This window comes from Micropterus dolomieu, linkage group LG09 (genome assembly GCF_021292245.1).
Source record: "Micropterus dolomieu isolate WLL.071019.BEF.003 ecotype Adirondacks linkage group LG09, ASM2129224v1, whole genome shotgun sequence".
NCBI lineage: Eukaryota > Metazoa > Chordata > Actinopteri > Centrarchiformes > Centrarchidae > Micropterus > Micropterus dolomieu.
Genome location: NC_060158.1, coordinates 3,699,152 through 3,715,886, shown reverse-complemented (window position 1 = coordinate 3,715,886; position 16,735 = coordinate 3,699,152). Strand labels below are relative to the sequence as shown.

Below are 16,735 nucleotides of genomic sequence, written 5' to 3'. Positions count from 1 at the left end.
TTCCTAGAATCTAACTTTCTTTAATCTGGGTCCAGATGAGTCTGGACTCACCTGTGGACCCCCTTTAAACTTTTCTACCATCTACGGGATTCATTCTGATTAATAATTTTGATCAGGTCATAAAATAAAGAATCTAAAGCTTCATCAAACGTCTCCTGAAACTCCTGCGAGTTCCTCCTTTCAGCTTCTGTTCAGGTCGATCTGAAGAAACTCGACCAGCTCAAAGAAGAAACAGACAGAAAAGACAAGTTCATTCTGTTTAATTTCAGCTGTCAGGGGAACAAGTTTCTCCCGCTTCATAAAAACTCTGTAAAAAAGTCTGTAAAGGTCCAGCAGGAAACCAGGGGGGACGGTTTCTGGTTCTTTGGTCCTGCTGGACCTTCACAGACTCGGTTTGCTGTTCCTGCTCGTCACTGCAGCTGTACTGAGGGAGGGGGGTGATGGGCGGGGCTCCAGACATAGGAGGGGAGGGGGGGAGGGGGGAGGAGGACGCCGTCCTTCTGGCCCGCCCTCCGGCGATGTCGAGCTCCTCTGCGATGGCGGTTACCACGTGGTCGTTTATCCCCCACTGGTTGAGTCTCCTCTGCCGGGTCATCACCTGCTGGGCGTCTCTTTTCTCCAGCAGCGCTAGTGGCCGGCACAGCGAGTCCCCTGGCCGGCGGCGCCTGCCGCTCCACCCCGAGTCCCCTGGCCGGCGGCGCCTGCCGCTCCACCCCGAGTCCCCTGGCCGGCGGCTCCACTGCGAGTCCCCTGGCCGGCGGCGCCTGCCGCTCCACCCCGAGTCCCCTGGCCGGCGGCTCCACTGCGAGTCCCCTGGCCGGCGGCGCCTGCCGCTCCACCCCGAGTCCCCTGGCCGGCGGCTCCACGGCGAGTCCCCTGGCCGGCACCTCCTCTGGCTTGTCGATGCCGTTGTTGCTCCTCTTGGCGCCTCGCTGCAGGTCGTCCAGGTAGTTCTGCCTCTCGATGCGGTGACCTCTGCAGGAGTTAAACATCTCCAGCGCTTCCGCAGGATCCAGCCCGTCCACGTCTATGAGGTACCTGCAGACCAGATACCCGGTGCGGTTCAGGCCGTGGGTGCAGTGGACTCCGATGAGCTTGTCGTTGTCTCGGTTCTCCCTTAGGAAGCATCTAACCGCCCGTTTAAAGCTCAGGATGGCGGCGCCGGAGGGAACGCGGCGACCCTCAGTGAGGATCTTGATGTAAGAGCAGGACTGCGGGACGTCAGCCAGACTGTAGTACCTCGTGGTGAAGGTGAGGTCGATGATCAGACCCAGCTCCTGGTTCTGACTCTCCACAGAGTCCAGCAGGTCCCAGAGACCGAAGGAGTCGGACTCTGAGACCTGACGGTTCAGAGACGGTTTTAAAGGCACTTTGAAAGCGATGAATCGAGTCCCCGGTATCCTCTGTCCCACAGGACGGTAGTCCAGCCAGCGGTCCGGTACCCCGTTCTTCTTGTTATAATGAGGCATCTCAGCCGTCCTCTGATGTTTCTGCTCCCAGCTGAAACAGCACAGAGACATCTGTAAACGGATCTCAGTCACACCAAACTCCAGTCAAAAATCAAACATTTTAAGGACACCTCGCTGTTTTGTAAGTAGATCTGTCCCCGTTAGAACTTTTATCAAACTACTACAAATAACTACCAGCTAGTATTTATCTGAGTAACTGTCCCGTTTATCCTTCAGCAGAGTACAGGCTCTCTTTAAACTATCACCTTATCAATTCCCCTGATACATTATTAATATCAGTGTCCACTAAAGCCAAATTTACCAGAAGACCAAATGACTGTGAAGTAAAATGTGATGTAAATTAATTTACTACATGTACTGCAGTACTGTTCTGAGGTACTTCTACTTCACTGCCTCGTCCTGCTGCTGGAGTTGCTGTTTACTTTGCAGATTATTTTATTTTAAATACAAAACATGAATTCACATTATTAATTATTAAAATATAAACACACATAGGCGTCATATAAGCAGGGGACGCAGGGGACGCTGGATCGCAGGGGACGCTGGGGACGCAGGGGACGCTGGGTCGCAGGGGACGCTGGGGACGCTGGGGACGCTGGGTCGCAGGGGACGCGGGGGACGCAGGGGACGCTGGGTCGCAGGGGACGCAGGGGACGCAGGGGTTGCTGGGGACGCTGGGTCGCAGGGGATGCAGGGGACGCTGGGTCGCAGGGGACGCTGGGGACGCTGGGTCGCAGGGGACGCAGGGGTTGCTGGGGACGCTGGGGACGCTGGGTCGCAGGGGACGCAGGGGTTGCTGGGGACGCAGGGGTTGCTGGGGACGCTGGGGACGCTGGGTCTCAGGGGACGCTGGGGACGCAGGGGACGCTGGGTCGCAGGGGACGCTGGGGACGCTGGGTCGCAGGGGACGCAGGGGTTGCTGGGGACGCTGGGTCGCAGGGGATGCAGGGGACGTGTCCCCACCCCTTTTTTGAAGCGTAATTTGTTACAAAACTTTCTTAAATATAGCTTGCAGTTAAATAACAAATGAAACTTTAGACCCAACAACGTGCAGCACCGATCAGAAACGTCACCAACTTCTTGACACGGTTTCTTTTTGGCCATGACGAAAGAGGAGCGAAGACTAAAAGTTCATCTGCAGGAGAAACAGACCTGAGAGCAGCTCTCACTGACATTAGATTAGATTCACCTTTGTGTTTCCGTTTACATAAATAAAAACAGTGCTGCAGAACCCCCCCCCCCCCCCCCTTAAAGCAATTTGTAGGATCTTTTCGTCTCGTGAACCTGATATTGTGTATTGTGATGTCTCGCGAGCTGAGTGTCTGTCCCCACCACCAAGTGACGCCATGTAAACACACAGTATGCAAAGTAGTAAAACTTTTCGTTTCTGTTGAAACGCTGCTATATTAATTAAACAATCTGGAAGGCAAAACTGCAATAAGAACTTTAACTTTATTTTACTTCTTCCTGCACCGACAGGCAGATTTCAGGGTGTTTGTGAGGAGACCGCTACAGTCCGGGATCTGCAGGATCACATGTCGCCTCGTATCTGAAGCAGCAGACAACTTCTAAACACTGAACCGCGTTTCTTTTACGAGCTTTGCTTAAACGCCGGACTCACCGCAGCGCTTCCGGAGATGTTTACACGGAGTTTGGTGTTGACTTCGCACCTGGTGAAGCTGTGACGCGCCTGCAGCTGCGTTTTCACGGCGGACAAACAAACAAACACGTTAAAAACTTCCCGAAAACAAACTCAAACCCCGCCAGTTACTCCACAAACCGTTTTAACGGGCTCGTTAGCAGTTAGCATGCTAACGAGCCCGGAGACGCGTTCGCTGCTGATGACGTATCATCGCAGCGTAGGCAACGTCATTACGCAAAGACGCTGCAGCTTCGGGGATCCCGGAAGCGTCCTCGCTTTGTTTACGTTCTGCTCTTTGTTCGGTGGGAGTTCCGCCAAAATGTCCAAAAGACGGTCCAAAAGCAGCGAGAGCCGGAACCTGCGGGCCGCCGTGGAGCAGCAGCTGGCGGCGGCCGCGGAGGAGATCTTCTGCCTGCTGAAGGAGCGCCGGGAGGCGGCCGTGGAGGAGCTGAGAGACCTGGTCACGGAGCGGGTCACCGCGGCCGTGGACCGCATCCTCACCGTGTTCCAAGCGACCAGGGCGGCCGAGAGAGGACCGGAGGAGTCCGGTGAGAGTCACACAGAGGCGGCTTCACCAGGGGCCGTTTTTCTGGTGTTTACTGTGAGGAGCAGTTCAAACTTTCTGTCAGCTGCAGGTTGAACATTCAGGAGTCAAAGTTACGAACATGTGATCAGCAGCCACGTCTCCCTTTATTATCTATGAAGTCCTTCAGAAATGTTTCAGTCCGTTTATAATTATTCTAAAGATATTTAACAGTTTATCCAAACTAATCAGAGAGACATGAAGCTCAAAGTCTCCACGTCCCTGATGTGTTCTGGTGTCTTTAAAACTTTGGATGTGTTTCCTCACTGAGTTAAATCCAGTCTGATGAAGAGTTTCTGCCTCAGCGTGGAGCAAAGAAACTGTAACGTTTAAACCGTTTTCTCACACCTGATAACCTCAGAGCTTTTTGATTCTGCGGTCTTTCATAATTTAGTTTAAATACGGGGTTTCAGAACCGTCCCTGGTAAACAGTTCTGTAGATTCATGCTGCTTATTGAGATGCGCTACTTAGTGGTTCTGCACAAGCGTGGTCTGTTTCCACGCCCATAAATCTGTGCAGCCTTGCTGTTGGGCACGTCGAGGCAGTGGCTGATCAACATCAGAAAGAAAGTCATTATTAGTCTCTCAGAATACGCTGCCTCTGAAATAATGTTATAGTCAAAAAACAGAAGATGTCATAATACTGTGAGAGGTATAACTTTATGGGATTGGAAAAGGGAACACGTGACAAGGCAGCATAGATCGTCAGAACAGCGGCTGTGCGGAGGCAGAGGAAACCGGATCAACGGTGCTGACTTGGTAAAGCGCTCTGGGATGGTATCGTGGCCGTTTCACAAAGTCCAAGGCCGCTGTTCTGCAAGAAGCCTGACGCGTGTCCATTTACGTCTCCAGGATTCCCCGATGTACATAAAAACCAAGAAGAGACGAGGTTTGAGTGAACCTTTTAATCCAGACTTCACTGAAGGCCCGGCGCAGTCCACCAAAACTTACTCAAACCTATTTTGCAAAACACGGTCGAAAAATTTGTTTTCGATCCATGACTCTTGCCGATCTCTCGTAACCTCCCACATGTTCCATTTTTTTGTACTGCCCATGCGCAGCGAATTTACTCAGTCACCCAATCAACACCTCTGCATGGGCCGTGAACATTTAGCATGTGTTCACAGTTTAGCAATTTAGCTCTTACAGATGGAGCAGTTTCCAGAGACCACGTTACTGAGCGTCTTAAAGGTTTGGTCTTGTATCTGCAGGCTGTTGTGGGGAAATCCCTGCTCGCCGGCTGCAGCGACGCGTTGATGCATGTTATGAAAATCAGTGTATTTGCTCCAGTAGCAGAGTTGTTAGATGAAGTACTTCCTGCGTGTAGACTCGGGCGTGACCATTAATTGAAAAGTAATTGAAACCGAAATTCAGAGCCTCTGACCGACGTAGTATCCTCATGTCGGTTAACTCGGTTATTTAATCCTGGTAGTACTGAGTGTGTTCATGCTACTTTCCCCTTGAAACACCGTGTGTGGTCACGTGACTCCGCCCCATCCAGCCCGCTCAGCTCAGGGAGATGTTAGCCAGCGCTAACCGCCTTCACTTTCCAGCAGTTGTGGAAACAACAGACAGACTTTATTAACGGACACACTGTGACCTACTCTGCACATTTACTGATGACTGACAACTTATCACTCGCTCGCTTTCAGTGTCACTTCCTGCCGCTCGCTCTCTGTCATTCGCTCGTCCACTCACTCGCTACGCACACACACACTGCACCTCAGTTCAAAGACCTGCGCTGCTCTCATGACGGCAGCTGTCACGTAGATGTGCTTTGATGAAAGAGGAGAGGAAGCTGGCAAAGTGTGATTTAGCGAGCTCACACAGAGTGGGGGGGGAACCGTGTCTGAAATGTGCACGTAAATATTACCTTATTAATTAACATTTAGATAATGGATCTGAGAGTAAAGAAATCCAGCTTCAATAGTTACAGTAAACCTTGTCAGCGAATTATGAGGGCAAAAAAACAACAACTACAAATAACAACATTCAAAAGCAAAATAATCGTTTAATAATCGAGGTGAAAAGTTCAAGTAGTCGTGATTTTGATTTTAGGTGAAATCGTCCAGCCCCAGACTGGATACGTGTAATGCAGGAAGAATACACGAATATAAATATAGTTTATAGCAGCATGAAGGACCTCGAAGCTTCACCTGAGCCTGCTGGACCAGAAACTACCTCCTGACTGAATGCAGGACCTCGATGTGGTCTGGTCCAGAGCTCTTTAAGACTGACAGTATTGCAGTAGTGATGTGAACATCACAATCGGAGGCTCACTTTGCGAGTCACACCGTCGGCTCCGGTCTTCACCGGAATGAGACGATCACAGTGAAACGACATATTTTACTGTTCTCCCTCTCTCCTGTCACTGTCAGAACTTCTTGGCCATTCATTCTTCTTCTGCTGCTGTTCTGCTTCTGTTAAACTCATATCTGTAGCTCATGGAATGACAGCCTGCTTCTCAACAGACGTCTAAACCATCAGCGTAACATGTAGCAGGTGGAAACGTGAAGCCGTTAGAGAGCTTACACCTTTAACGGAAACAACGAGCTCCAAAGTCTGATAGATTTACCGGTGTGACCTTCCTGGTACAAGAGAGGAAAGGAATAAAAGTGCTGACTGCCGTCACCTTTGAAGCGCTCGTTAAGCCCGAATGCGTCCGTTCCTTGATTACCTAACGTCCTTTAGTCTTTAAGGGTCCACCGATCAAAAGAATCAAAACAGCTTTTCATAAAATGAATCCAAGTTGTGAATCCTGTCGTGTGAAGTCCGTCGCTCTTTGTCTGCTAACTTTGCTCATCCTGCAGCCTGCTGTTGGCATGAAGTTACTTTAAAATAGAAGCGCATAAGCCGTCTGTCGGCGCTGGATCAAAGGAATGACGTTCATTTGATGTTATGGGATAATTTTTATAAAAGTAATATTCTTTTATTTCTTTTTTCGTTTTGTGCAAAAGGAATTAAAGGCCGGTCCCAAATATAGGCCGGGTCAATTCAGTGATTTTAGCAAATTAAAGCTCGGGCTATTATTCAGAGTTTTACGGTAAATTCATACATTTGTGCACACTTTAGTTATTTCTTTACAAATGTTGGATGAAAGCATATATGGTCTATTGGTACTGGTCATAATGAGTCGCGATTGTTGTCTGCAGGTCTGTTCCTTTTGTCGGGGTAAGGACGGCCACAGTGACGCACAGCCGATATCAACTTTGGGAACCACACAGAGGCTAAAACATTTTAAAACTACAAATCCCATAATGCATTTCGTCCCCCCCCACTGGTAGTTCAGCGGATCACGATGCATTTCATCACAGCCACGTGTCGCATCCGGTCTTAAATGGTTAAAACGGTATCTCTACCTGATGTTCTCTGATGGATTCTTAGATGCGTCACGATGCAGACGTGAAGGATTCTGTCAGAAAGCGATTCTCTAAATGTTCACTGATAACGAAATGTTGGTGGAATGAAAAAGGCGGAGCCGCAGCTCCAGACAGTCTGTGGCGTGCACATATCAGAGACGTGACCCCCTGTACTCTGAATGTTTCTCACCATCATTAAAATCAATGTGTGCAGTTAATGAATGATTTTCACCTGCACACTGTGCAGCACGGCGACGCTTAACGCTCGGCGGGCTTCAGAGGTTATCTCTGTGAAGGCTGAGCAGAACGCTAACGGCACGTTTTTTGGCTGCTGTTTAACGTTTACAGGAAGTACCCGTAATTATCCACGTGTCATTACTGCCTACTTTGTTGGATCTTACAAATACTTTGCTGTAAAAGTGGTTAGAGAAATCGAATGGCGAGGTGTCTACTGCAGTGGTTCTCAAACGGTTTCACGTCAAGGACCCCTAAACTGATACAGATTAGACCACGGACCCCCATTTGAGAATCCCTCTCTGACTGATGTAGCAGGTCATCACGTGTCTCACCGGCTGCGTCTGGTCGAGCCTCTTCAGGTCCGACACAGATGTGGCTTATGGGCAGATCTCTTTATCTAAGAAAGAACCTGCTTCACCTTCTCAGTCCGACTCTCAGAGGGTTTCACTGTCTAAAGACTCACGTTGTGTTTCTCTCTGTCTCTCAGTCCAGAGTCTCTCTGATGGGAAACACCTGCAGCAGAACGTCTCTGACGACCGACCGAAGGAACCTCAGCCCGGCACTTCCTCCAGACCAGAGGACGTTTCAGAACCCGACCACCGGCCGGCCTCTCCGGACGACCCGGACGGTGACGAGGAAGATGACGAGAACGACCAAGAGGCGGCGCCTCACTGCTGCAGAGTGTGCGGGAAGTCCTTCGACAGGAAAGGCTTTTTGATGAAACACGTGGAGAAACACTTGAAGGAGGCGGAGTCTCTGTGCGGGCTGTGCGGCGAGCGTTTACAATCCAGTGACGGTCTGAGGCTGCACCTTCAAACGCACCGTGACAGCAGCCGGACCTGCGACGTCTGCGGCAAGAAGTTCCCCTCCATCCGAGCTCAGGAGACGCACCTGAGGCTGCACACCGGAGAGAAACCGTTCAGCTGCCACTTCTGTGGCAAGGGCTTCAACCAGAAGGGCAACATGGTGACGCACATGAGGATCCACACGGCGGAGAAGCCGTTCAGGTGCAGCGTCTGCCACAAAGAGTTCAGCCACGCCGGCTCTCTGGAGCGACACATGAAGAACCACAACGGACAGACGCCCTTCAGCTGCAAAGTCTGCGGCAAAGGCTTCAGCAAGAGCGCCGAGCTGAGGCGGCACGTCCGGAGCCACGAGTCCGACAGCACGCCTCAGACCAGGGGCAGACGCAGGAAACCGAGTCTGACTCCTTCTCACTGCTGCAAGGTCTGCGGCAACGCCTTCCACAACAAAGGGAACTTTGTGCGGCACGCAGAGACTCATTTAAACGCTCCCGACTGTCGCTGTGGCGTCTGCGGTGAGCAGTCCGAGACCTCGGAGAGTCTGCAGCTTCACATCCAGAGCCACAGAGAAACCAGCAGGATCTGCGACATCTGCGGCATCAGCTTCAGGGACATGGAGATCCACATGAGGACGCACACCGGCCAGAAACCCTTCAGGTGCAAAGACTGCAACAAGGACTTCCCCAGGAAAGGTTCCCTGGAGAGACACATGAAGCTGCACGCCGGCGAGAGGCCCTACATCTGCGAGTTCTGTGGGAAGACTTTCATCGAAAACACGGTTCTGAAGAGACACATCAAGAGCCACACGGGAGGGAAGCCGAGGATCTACTCCTGCGACGTCTGCGGCAAAAAGTTCACCATGAGCCAGCACCTGGACGTGCACAAGAGGATCCACACCGGGGAGAAACCGTACACCTGCAGGGTCTGCGGGAAGAACTTCCGGCAGATCGGCAACCTGGACTCCCACATGAGGATCCACACGGGCGAGAAGCCGTTCATCTGCAGCCTCTGTGGGAAGAGGTTCCGCCAGAAGATCTCGCTGGAGACGCACGAGAGATTCCACAAGAAGGAGAAGCAGTTCAGCTGCCAGCTCTGCAGCAAAGGCTTCGTCCAGAAGATCGACCTGAAGAGACACATGCTGACGCACACCGGGGAAAAACCGTACAGCTGCCTGGTCTGCGGGAAGAGGTACCAGGAGAAACGCTCGGTGGACTCGCACATGAAGGTTCACACCGTAGAACGGGCCGCCAAAGATTCAGCTGTGACCCCGAACATGAAACGACAGGAAGGAGTTCAAGCAGACTTCATCCAGCTGTGACCTGCAGAGGAACACCTGAACTGGGACTCTTTGACTAATCTGGTCCCGGGGACCAGCTGAGTTCCCCTGAAGGAACTGGCTCTGGGGGAAGGGATCAGGCGCTGAACTTCTCCGACTGGTCAAACACAAAGCTCAGACAGAAGCTCTGAGGTTGGTTGCATCTCTGATGGATTTTAGATTTCTAACTTCACTTCCTGTGGTCAGATTCTGCTGCCTGACCATGTGACGGCGTTCAGATACAAACAGATCAGCTGGCAGACGGCCGGCCAGATCTTCACCGCGGTCGGTGAGAAGACTTGAAATCCACCAGTGATGCAGCGGAGAGAGAACAGCGGCAGTGACGTCACTTCCTCTCGTACAGCAGTAACGTTAGTGTAAAAGTCTGACGGACAGCGTGGCGAACATGTCTGAAAGGGCTCCTGATCCTGGTTCATGTGGTCTAACAGGACCCCTCCTGTGTTGGGAACTGGTTCACGTGTTTGGTTTGAGTTGACCCGCTGTGTGAATCAGAACCAACGTGTGAAGAAGCCTCATGTTTCATTTAAAGAGCACAGAGACACATTTTACTGTTTTTGGTTTTCAGAGTTTCCCGCTCTGCTGCTTCCTCTTCTAAGACTCTGAGGGACCTGAAGAGACCGATTCCTGCTGGGTGCAGGATTTCAGCTGCTCAACATGTCGGGGTCTGATTTTATTATATTACTGGTCACTAAATTCAAAATGGCCGCCGTATAATTAATCCGTTTGAACAGCTGATCAGGGTCGTTGTGCTGTTTTTAATTAAATATGAGTTTCCATGTTTTCACATCCTCACAGTTTCTTTCGGTTTGCTTTTACACAGCGGGCCGACTTTCTTTAATCGGGGTTGTGATGATCAGCAGCGAGTGAAATGATCAGTTAATTAATGCAGAAATCAATCACCTGCACATGTTGTTGTTATTGATGTAATGAAGCAGGATCAGAGGCGTCCGCTGCAGCTCAGGTAGTTTCACTTTTCAGATCTGAACAATAAAGAATGTGTTTTTAAAGTGGAACCAGCTTCCTGTTTCCTGTAAAAACAAACCGACAATAAAGCGTTTCAGAGTCAGTTTGAACTCCTGCTGTCGTTACTTCAAATGATCCGACGGGCTGTGCTGATTATTACCTCGATCAGTCGGGTAAGAAAAACCCAACCACCTGTTTTTATGCCTTCAGAAACTGGATCCGTGTGAAGGACGTTTAAAGAGTCACCTTTAAAGTCCTTTAAAATGTGGATGTTTTTTTCTTTAAAAAGGCTCAGACCAATATTCAGTTATCAGAACAGTTGATAATTAACAACTAATCGACTAATCGTTGCAGCTCTGTTGGACTCATAGAGAACGAGGCCTGTTAACGCTTTGTGTCAGCAGAGATTCCTTCTGATCAGTGATTGATTGGGACGCGTCTCTGGATTATTGGTCAAACAGTCTGCAGGTAAATTTAAAAAGAAACGTCCAAACGTTGCTGCTTCACCCGTCACCAGACCAGGAACCGATTTAATGAAATGACACACAGAGCAGTAGCTTCCTGTTGTTGGTTCAGTCGGTGTTCTCACCTGAAACCAAATCTGCCCTCCTACATGTTCTGTCAGTAATAAGTGCGATACATACGCTGACGATGATGTGCTCTTGTACAGTGAGGATAATGCTCCGTGTGCATCGGTTATTTTTGGCCAATGTGTTGCAGCCTTCAGCAACATCGTTAATTCATTTGACTTCAGTCACAGATGCTTGATGAACTCTTCAGTGGCAAGAAAAAGCTGCCAAATGAGGCTGGGAGGAAGTTTAACCATAGCTGTGGGTTAAACGTTGTTTTTGAGGGTAATTAAAGGGAATCATGTCGTACAGGCAGATGGTGAAGGGCCGGGCTCTGTGGTGGACGAGGCTGGTGTTTGAAGACATTAAGTTGTTCAATTACAACAGGCTTACCTAACATTTTACATGGAAGTGTTCAAAGCTGTTGGGGACGGCCAGCTATTTTCTCCTCTTTCCAGGAAAAACGTTAAAATAACAAACCCAAAATAAAACAGGAAGAACTCCTCAACCTTCTAGCCTAGATGCAGAATTCTGGTTTCCTTTGAAAGCTTTTTTAAATTAACATATTTATTTTACCATTACAGACTAAATGGAGATGCAATAAAGAAACATGATATTTTCATCCTGGCCTGGTAAAAAAAAAGCTATATTTTAATGCAATCAATCATCAGACCATCAGCAGATAGATTATAATGCCCCTGAATATATTTTAATACACCTGGAAGGCAACTGTAGCTGTAAATTTGATGAAAAGAAACTAAAATACAGTTTTGAATAACAATATTTTCAAAATACACCAGGCGACCGTCCATATTTACTGTTTACATGTTGACTTTTATTGGGAGTTATCTTTAAAACACTATTTCTGTCCAAACAACCACGTTCCAAATAACATAAAGCTGAAATATTGATAAAAACATTCCTGGCTGTGTTTTTGGTCACAGGAATGTTGATGAATTTCATGAATATTCAGGCCTGTAGCTTGAGAACATCCCACCTTGATGGAAGGGGGGGGTGCATGTAGCTCCTACAGGTCGACCACCAGACTGCGAAAAAGAGTGGGAGACGGAAGGCACAGCCCTCAGGTATTGCACAATAATCAAGATGGCGCCCGGCGATGTTTTAATAACAAATCAGCTGATTTTTGGACTGAAAACGGCGAAAGTAAGTCAGCGGGGGCGTCGGTCTTCTTAATATAAACATTGATTAGTAACAGACTTTTCTATTATTAAGAGCCCGATCCATAACATTTTGTGCTCCATGGCGTAAACCGGAGTTGAAGAACCAACGTGGTCTGATGTCATGCACGAGGCCCCTGAGGGGGGGCATCTATTCAGCCTCCCCCCCGGTTGCCTCATTGGCCAGACTGCTGCTGAAGCCTCGTCCTCCCAGTCTGCTCTGGAAATCCATCTGAGAGCGAGGAGGTGGAGGCCCTACCGTCTGCAAGCTCGCAGCCACCTGCCGCAAGGCGAAAGAGGGCTGAGAAGGAGGAGGCAGGAGGTGCTGCTCGCTGCCAGCAGAGTCAGCCATCACCTTTTTCTGAAGAGGTAAAAAAAAGAAAATGTAAATGATGATGCGCTCATCAATGGTCAGTCCCTCCGGGATCGTGCGGTAGCAGAATACCTGTAGGCTATAAATGCAAAAGGGTTGACCCACTTTATTCAGCAGGGGCAGCGTCACAGATGTGATGAACAATATCAAACACAGTTGTCTTTGGCACATCAAAGACCCGGGAGACAACACCGGGAGACGGTCCATGTGCCGGCCTGTAGACCAGCAGGAGGACCTGGCCCCAGCCATGGGTCCCCTCCCTCCTCCGGAGAGCTGTAAGTGCCTCAAAAGAGGCTCTAGACAGGTCCAAGGGGGGGTCTAAACAGATCTGGGCCTTTCCTGTAAACCAGAAAATAAAGTCACCATACAGAACTTACATGATACTAAGAGAGAAATTTAACTATGCTTTGATGATGTGTTCATTTTAAACATGTGATCGGTGTTGGAACAGTTTGTGAGCACAACGCCACGAGCCTCCGGTCGCCTCGTCCTCCTCTGAAGGGGTCGTCGGCCATTTCACCGCCTAACTCTGCTTGGCCAGTCGCTGGTGCAGTATCTGGCAGCGGCTCATTATGTCAACATCACACATCCACAGCTTGGATCTGCCTCAACAACTACCAGCACAATCAGCTCAGTACAGCTGTTCACTGAGTTATTTATTTATTTGTTTGTTTGTCAGGGACAATAAAAGAAAAACAGATCAGAATAACATGAACCAGACGTGTTGCGGGGGTTTCTGTAGGTCAGATAAACAACAATTATTCAACAGAAGAAGACACGGATATGAAACACGTCTGAAACTAAAGAATCGTGTGTAGACTTCCAGGCCTGGCAAACGTAAAGTTTTATTTACTTACAATAATCTGGACTCCTGGAGATAAATATGGGGTCCGGAGGGCGAGCGTGAGCTTTCATGTTGTTCACTGCCTGGTGGCCCTACAGGCCGTCTTCAGCCGTGGTAATGAAGTAATATTTCCACCTTCAGACGGCCTGAAGTGAAACAGCACGTTGAGTAAATGTGTGATTATCTGTTTAGCATTGATGGAATCTTTATTTAGCTGTAATAAAATGTATGGAGCCGGGGAATAAACTCAGTTTATAAAAGATTCAAACATTTACGGGGAAAAATAACCACAAATCTACAAGAAGTAGAATTTTCTCTGCTGACAGATTCACTGATGCTGTACGTTCTTCTTCAAACGCAACTCGCTTTGGATAAAAGCCTCATGAGTAAATGTCATGTGGCCACTTTATTAGGTACACCTGGGTCCAGTGGATACGACACGTGACATCCACCATCGTGTCCCTGAGCAGGACCCTGAACCCCTTGTTGCTCCAGAGGCGCAGGTGTTACCACCTGTCCAACGTCACGCAGCTCACACCTGTTCATGCAGCAGGTTGAACACGTGACCCGGTGAGGGTTCGACTGCTGTTCTCCCTCCGGTCCAGCAGGGTTCGCTGTTCGCTTCCCCCGCTTCGCTTCCCTCAGCGAAGCGTCGTCGACGCGGAACTCCGCTCCGTGTTTACGTCCCCGCTCTTTGTCCGCAGAAAGCAGTAAAATGTGCGCCGTGCAGCTGCTGCGGGTGTCGGTCCACGAGCGGATCAGCGCCGCCGCTGAAGACGTTCTGCTGCGGGTGGAAACGGGAGAAGAACCGGCGGAAGTCCCGGCGCTGAGAGCGCTGCTCACCGAGCGGCTCGCGGCGGCCGCGGAGGAGATCGTCGGTGTGTTCGAGGAAACCGTGGCGGAGTACGAAGCCAGAGCTGAGCGGGCAGAGCGGGAGGTCTGCCGCCAGAGGAGGCTGCTGGAGGCCGTGCTGAAGCCCGAAGTCCGGCTGCACAGAGCAGGTCAGTCCCGGAGGAAACCCCGGACATGCTAACGCTAGCTGCCAGCGGCCCCCCCAACATCCAGGTTTCCACTAAAACCCGGAACTTTTTCTGAGGTTTTCTGACTCAGTCTGAGAGAAAGTGATAAAAACTACAAGTTCTGGCTTTAAACTGTGAAAACATCTTAATTTAAACTGAAATAAAACAACAAATACTTCGTTAGCGGGTAGAAACCACAACTCCCATGAGCCTTAGAGCCTCAGCAGCGCCAGCAAAGCCTTCTGGGAGCTGTAGTTTTATCCTGCGCTCTAATACCCTGAATGATAACAGTGTAGTGTTTCATTAACTCTGTGAGACCTGGAGGAAAATGTAATAAAACATTCAAACGGAAATTATAATTAAATGTCTGGAAACAGACAAATAAAACAAAATAAAATGTTTAATAATTAATTAATGTGTGACAGTTACTGACATGAAATGAGTCTATTTGATAAAGTCAGACTACAGAGTCCTGCGTTAAATATTATAATTAATATTAACTCTGATCCATAAAGTCTGAGTAAACGATAATGACCCCTCCAACACAGAGAACTCTTACAAACAGGGTTCCTACATTCATGAGAACCCTGGAAAAGTCATGTGAAATATAACTGTGACATTTTCCAGGCTTGGAGGTTTTAAACATCACCTTCAGTTTCTTAAATCACGCAAAATATAAATCAATCATAAGAGTGTAAATCCTGCAGACAGAGCTCAGGGCTGCAGACAGTTAAGGGGAACTCAGCCTCTCAGGTTTGATCCATCATATAATCACGAGAAAACAGTTTTTCTTAAAGAAATAAATAACGTACTGAGTTTGTTTTGGATGATATTTGATCCTGCTGCTGTCGTGATGTTTCGCTGATCATCAGGACAGTGACCTGGACAGGATTTAGCCGCCCTGACAGTTTTCCTCCTAACGGCAGGAAACCCATTAATTAACCTCAGACTCATTAGATGTGAAAAGTTTGGACATTTATCTGTAGAAATAAAACCAGGCAACACGAGAGCCGCCTTGAAACGTCTCCTCGTCGGATGAAGTTTCCTTTCCTAACCTCGGCTGCTCCTTCCTGTCTGTGAAAGAACCTCTCAGGATGCTCAGGAGGACGCTTCTTACTTTCTCTAAACTGAACTAATGTTGAGGAACTCAGCAGCTTCCAGTCTGAAGCGCAGATGTTTGCTAACCTGCTTCACTTCTGTGGCTTTATTAGCCGACACACCGACTCCACAGGTCACTGGAACAGTTACTTCGCTAATCGTATCAATAAAACAATGATTCATTCAAACAACAAAGAACTGATTCAGTTTCTTCTAATAACATTTTAAAGATTTTAATTTACATTTTCTGATGAGATTTTCACTCAGAACTCAGAAGTAGTGTAAGCATCAGTCATATAACTAATTACTCTCAAATGACAGTAACTAGTGATCTATAACGGATTACATTTTGGAAGTAACTTGCCCAACACTGCTCGTCATGATACAGAAAATACAAGACAGGCTGAAAATATCTACATTTCTACCCTAAATGTACCGAATTATGTCAAACTGAAACTTCCTATTCCTGTGAAGTTCCTGCAAAACGCCTCTTCAGGCAGATCCACAGTAAACTGAATCTAGTTCTTGACACATCTGGAGCATCTTTCTGGTTTTGGGCTTCTCTGAAAGAAACTCTGTAAGAGCTACTGGAACTGATTAATATCAGTTTAAACACACTGAAACTGATAGATTGAAAATGTTTGCTAACAAATGCCTGCAAATAGCTACAGCTGGGAAACACTGCAGGGCCGCAGCAGAAATCTTTACCTAGAACAAGTTTAAACTTCACACCAACACCATGAAAAATGACTCAGCGTGTTTTTTCTAAATCAGCCCCGCCCCCTGGCGGCAGGCGGCGGCTGCTGCGTCGCTCCGTATCAGCAGGCAGCTCCACGCAGACGTGTGTTTCTGCTGGTAGATCATGAACTTCCTCCTTAAAGCTGGATGTCGTTATTTGCAGAATCTTATTGGCTACAGGAAGCGCCAGTCATCGGCTCTATTGGCTCGGCCTACCCGGGAAATAACGGGGGCCGGCCCTTCCTCACAGCGCCGGCTCTCGTTGGCCGCTGTAGGCTGTGAAAGGGACACGTGAGCTCCTATTGGCTCGGATCAGCCGTCAGCGGAAAGGTCAGAGTTCAGCCGCTAATCTGAATACAAGCTGTCGTAGCTGTTTACATTCAGATCAGAGTTATTCCGGTTATAAAGACAAACGAGCCGCGTCTGCCGGTGAATCTGAAGCGGTGCGGCAGCCGTCCCTGAGGATTTACTGATGGAATCATGTGGATTGGATCGTCTGGACCTTTGACAACGTTTCTGTTGGA

The 16,735-nt window shown here is 48.8% G+C and overlaps 4 protein-coding genes across 9 annotated transcripts in view; 3 read left to right on the top strand and 1 right to left on the bottom strand.

Moving 5' to 3' along the window:
• Positions 1 to 243: 243 nt before the first annotated feature.
• On the bottom strand, positions 244 to 3,663 carry LOC123976587 (RNA/RNP complex-1-interacting phosphatase-like). Of its 6 annotated transcripts, XM_046058889.1 has the most exons (4): positions 3,091 to 3,352; positions 840 to 1,500; positions 702 to 776; positions 244 to 665 (listed from the first exon to the last, which is right to left on the bottom strand). In XM_046058889.1, the coding sequence occupies exons 2-4, from the start codon at positions 1,467 to 1,469 to the stop codon at positions 411 to 413; spliced, it is 960 nt and encodes a 319-aa protein (XP_045914845.1). In that variant the 5' UTR covers positions 1,470 to 1,500; positions 3,091 to 3,352; the 3' UTR covers positions 244 to 410. The 6 variants fall into 6 exon arrangements, with proteins under 6 accessions (XP_045914845.1, XP_045914841.1, XP_045914842.1 ...); XM_046058885.1 differs by having other exon boundaries at positions 244 to 776; positions 3,140 to 3,663; XM_046058886.1 differs by having other exon boundaries at positions 244 to 776; positions 3,250 to 3,662.
• LOC123976548 (gastrula zinc finger protein XlCGF57.1-like) lies at positions 2,920 to 10,495 on the top strand. The gene is made up of 2 exons (XM_046058806.1): positions 2,920 to 3,659; positions 7,778 to 10,495. The coding sequence occupies exons 1-2, from the start codon at positions 3,278 to 3,280 to the stop codon at positions 9,409 to 9,411; spliced, it is 2,016 nt and encodes a 671-aa protein (XP_045914762.1). The 5' UTR covers positions 2,920 to 3,277; the 3' UTR covers positions 9,412 to 10,495.
• A 3,461-nt stretch (positions 10,496 to 13,956) lies between these two features.
• Positions 13,957 to 16,735, top strand: part of LOC123976539 (zinc finger protein 2 homolog) — a 44,996-nt gene continuing 42,217 nt past the window's right edge. The window contains exon 1 of the mRNA XM_046058785.1: positions 13,957 to 14,095. Coding sequence (XP_045914741.1) covers positions 14,072 to 14,095 — 24 coding nt within the window. The 5' untranslated portion in view covers positions 13,957 to 14,071. The remainder of the gene's footprint in view (positions 14,096 to 16,735) is intronic.
• LOC123976565 (zinc finger protein 391-like) overlaps positions 13,957 to 16,735 on the top strand; it is a 7,482-nt gene continuing 4,703 nt past the window's right edge. The window contains exon 1 of the mRNA XM_046058844.1: positions 13,957 to 14,357. Coding sequence (XP_045914800.1) covers positions 14,072 to 14,357 — 286 coding nt within the window. The 5' untranslated portion in view covers positions 13,957 to 14,071. The remainder of the gene's footprint in view (positions 14,358 to 16,735) is intronic.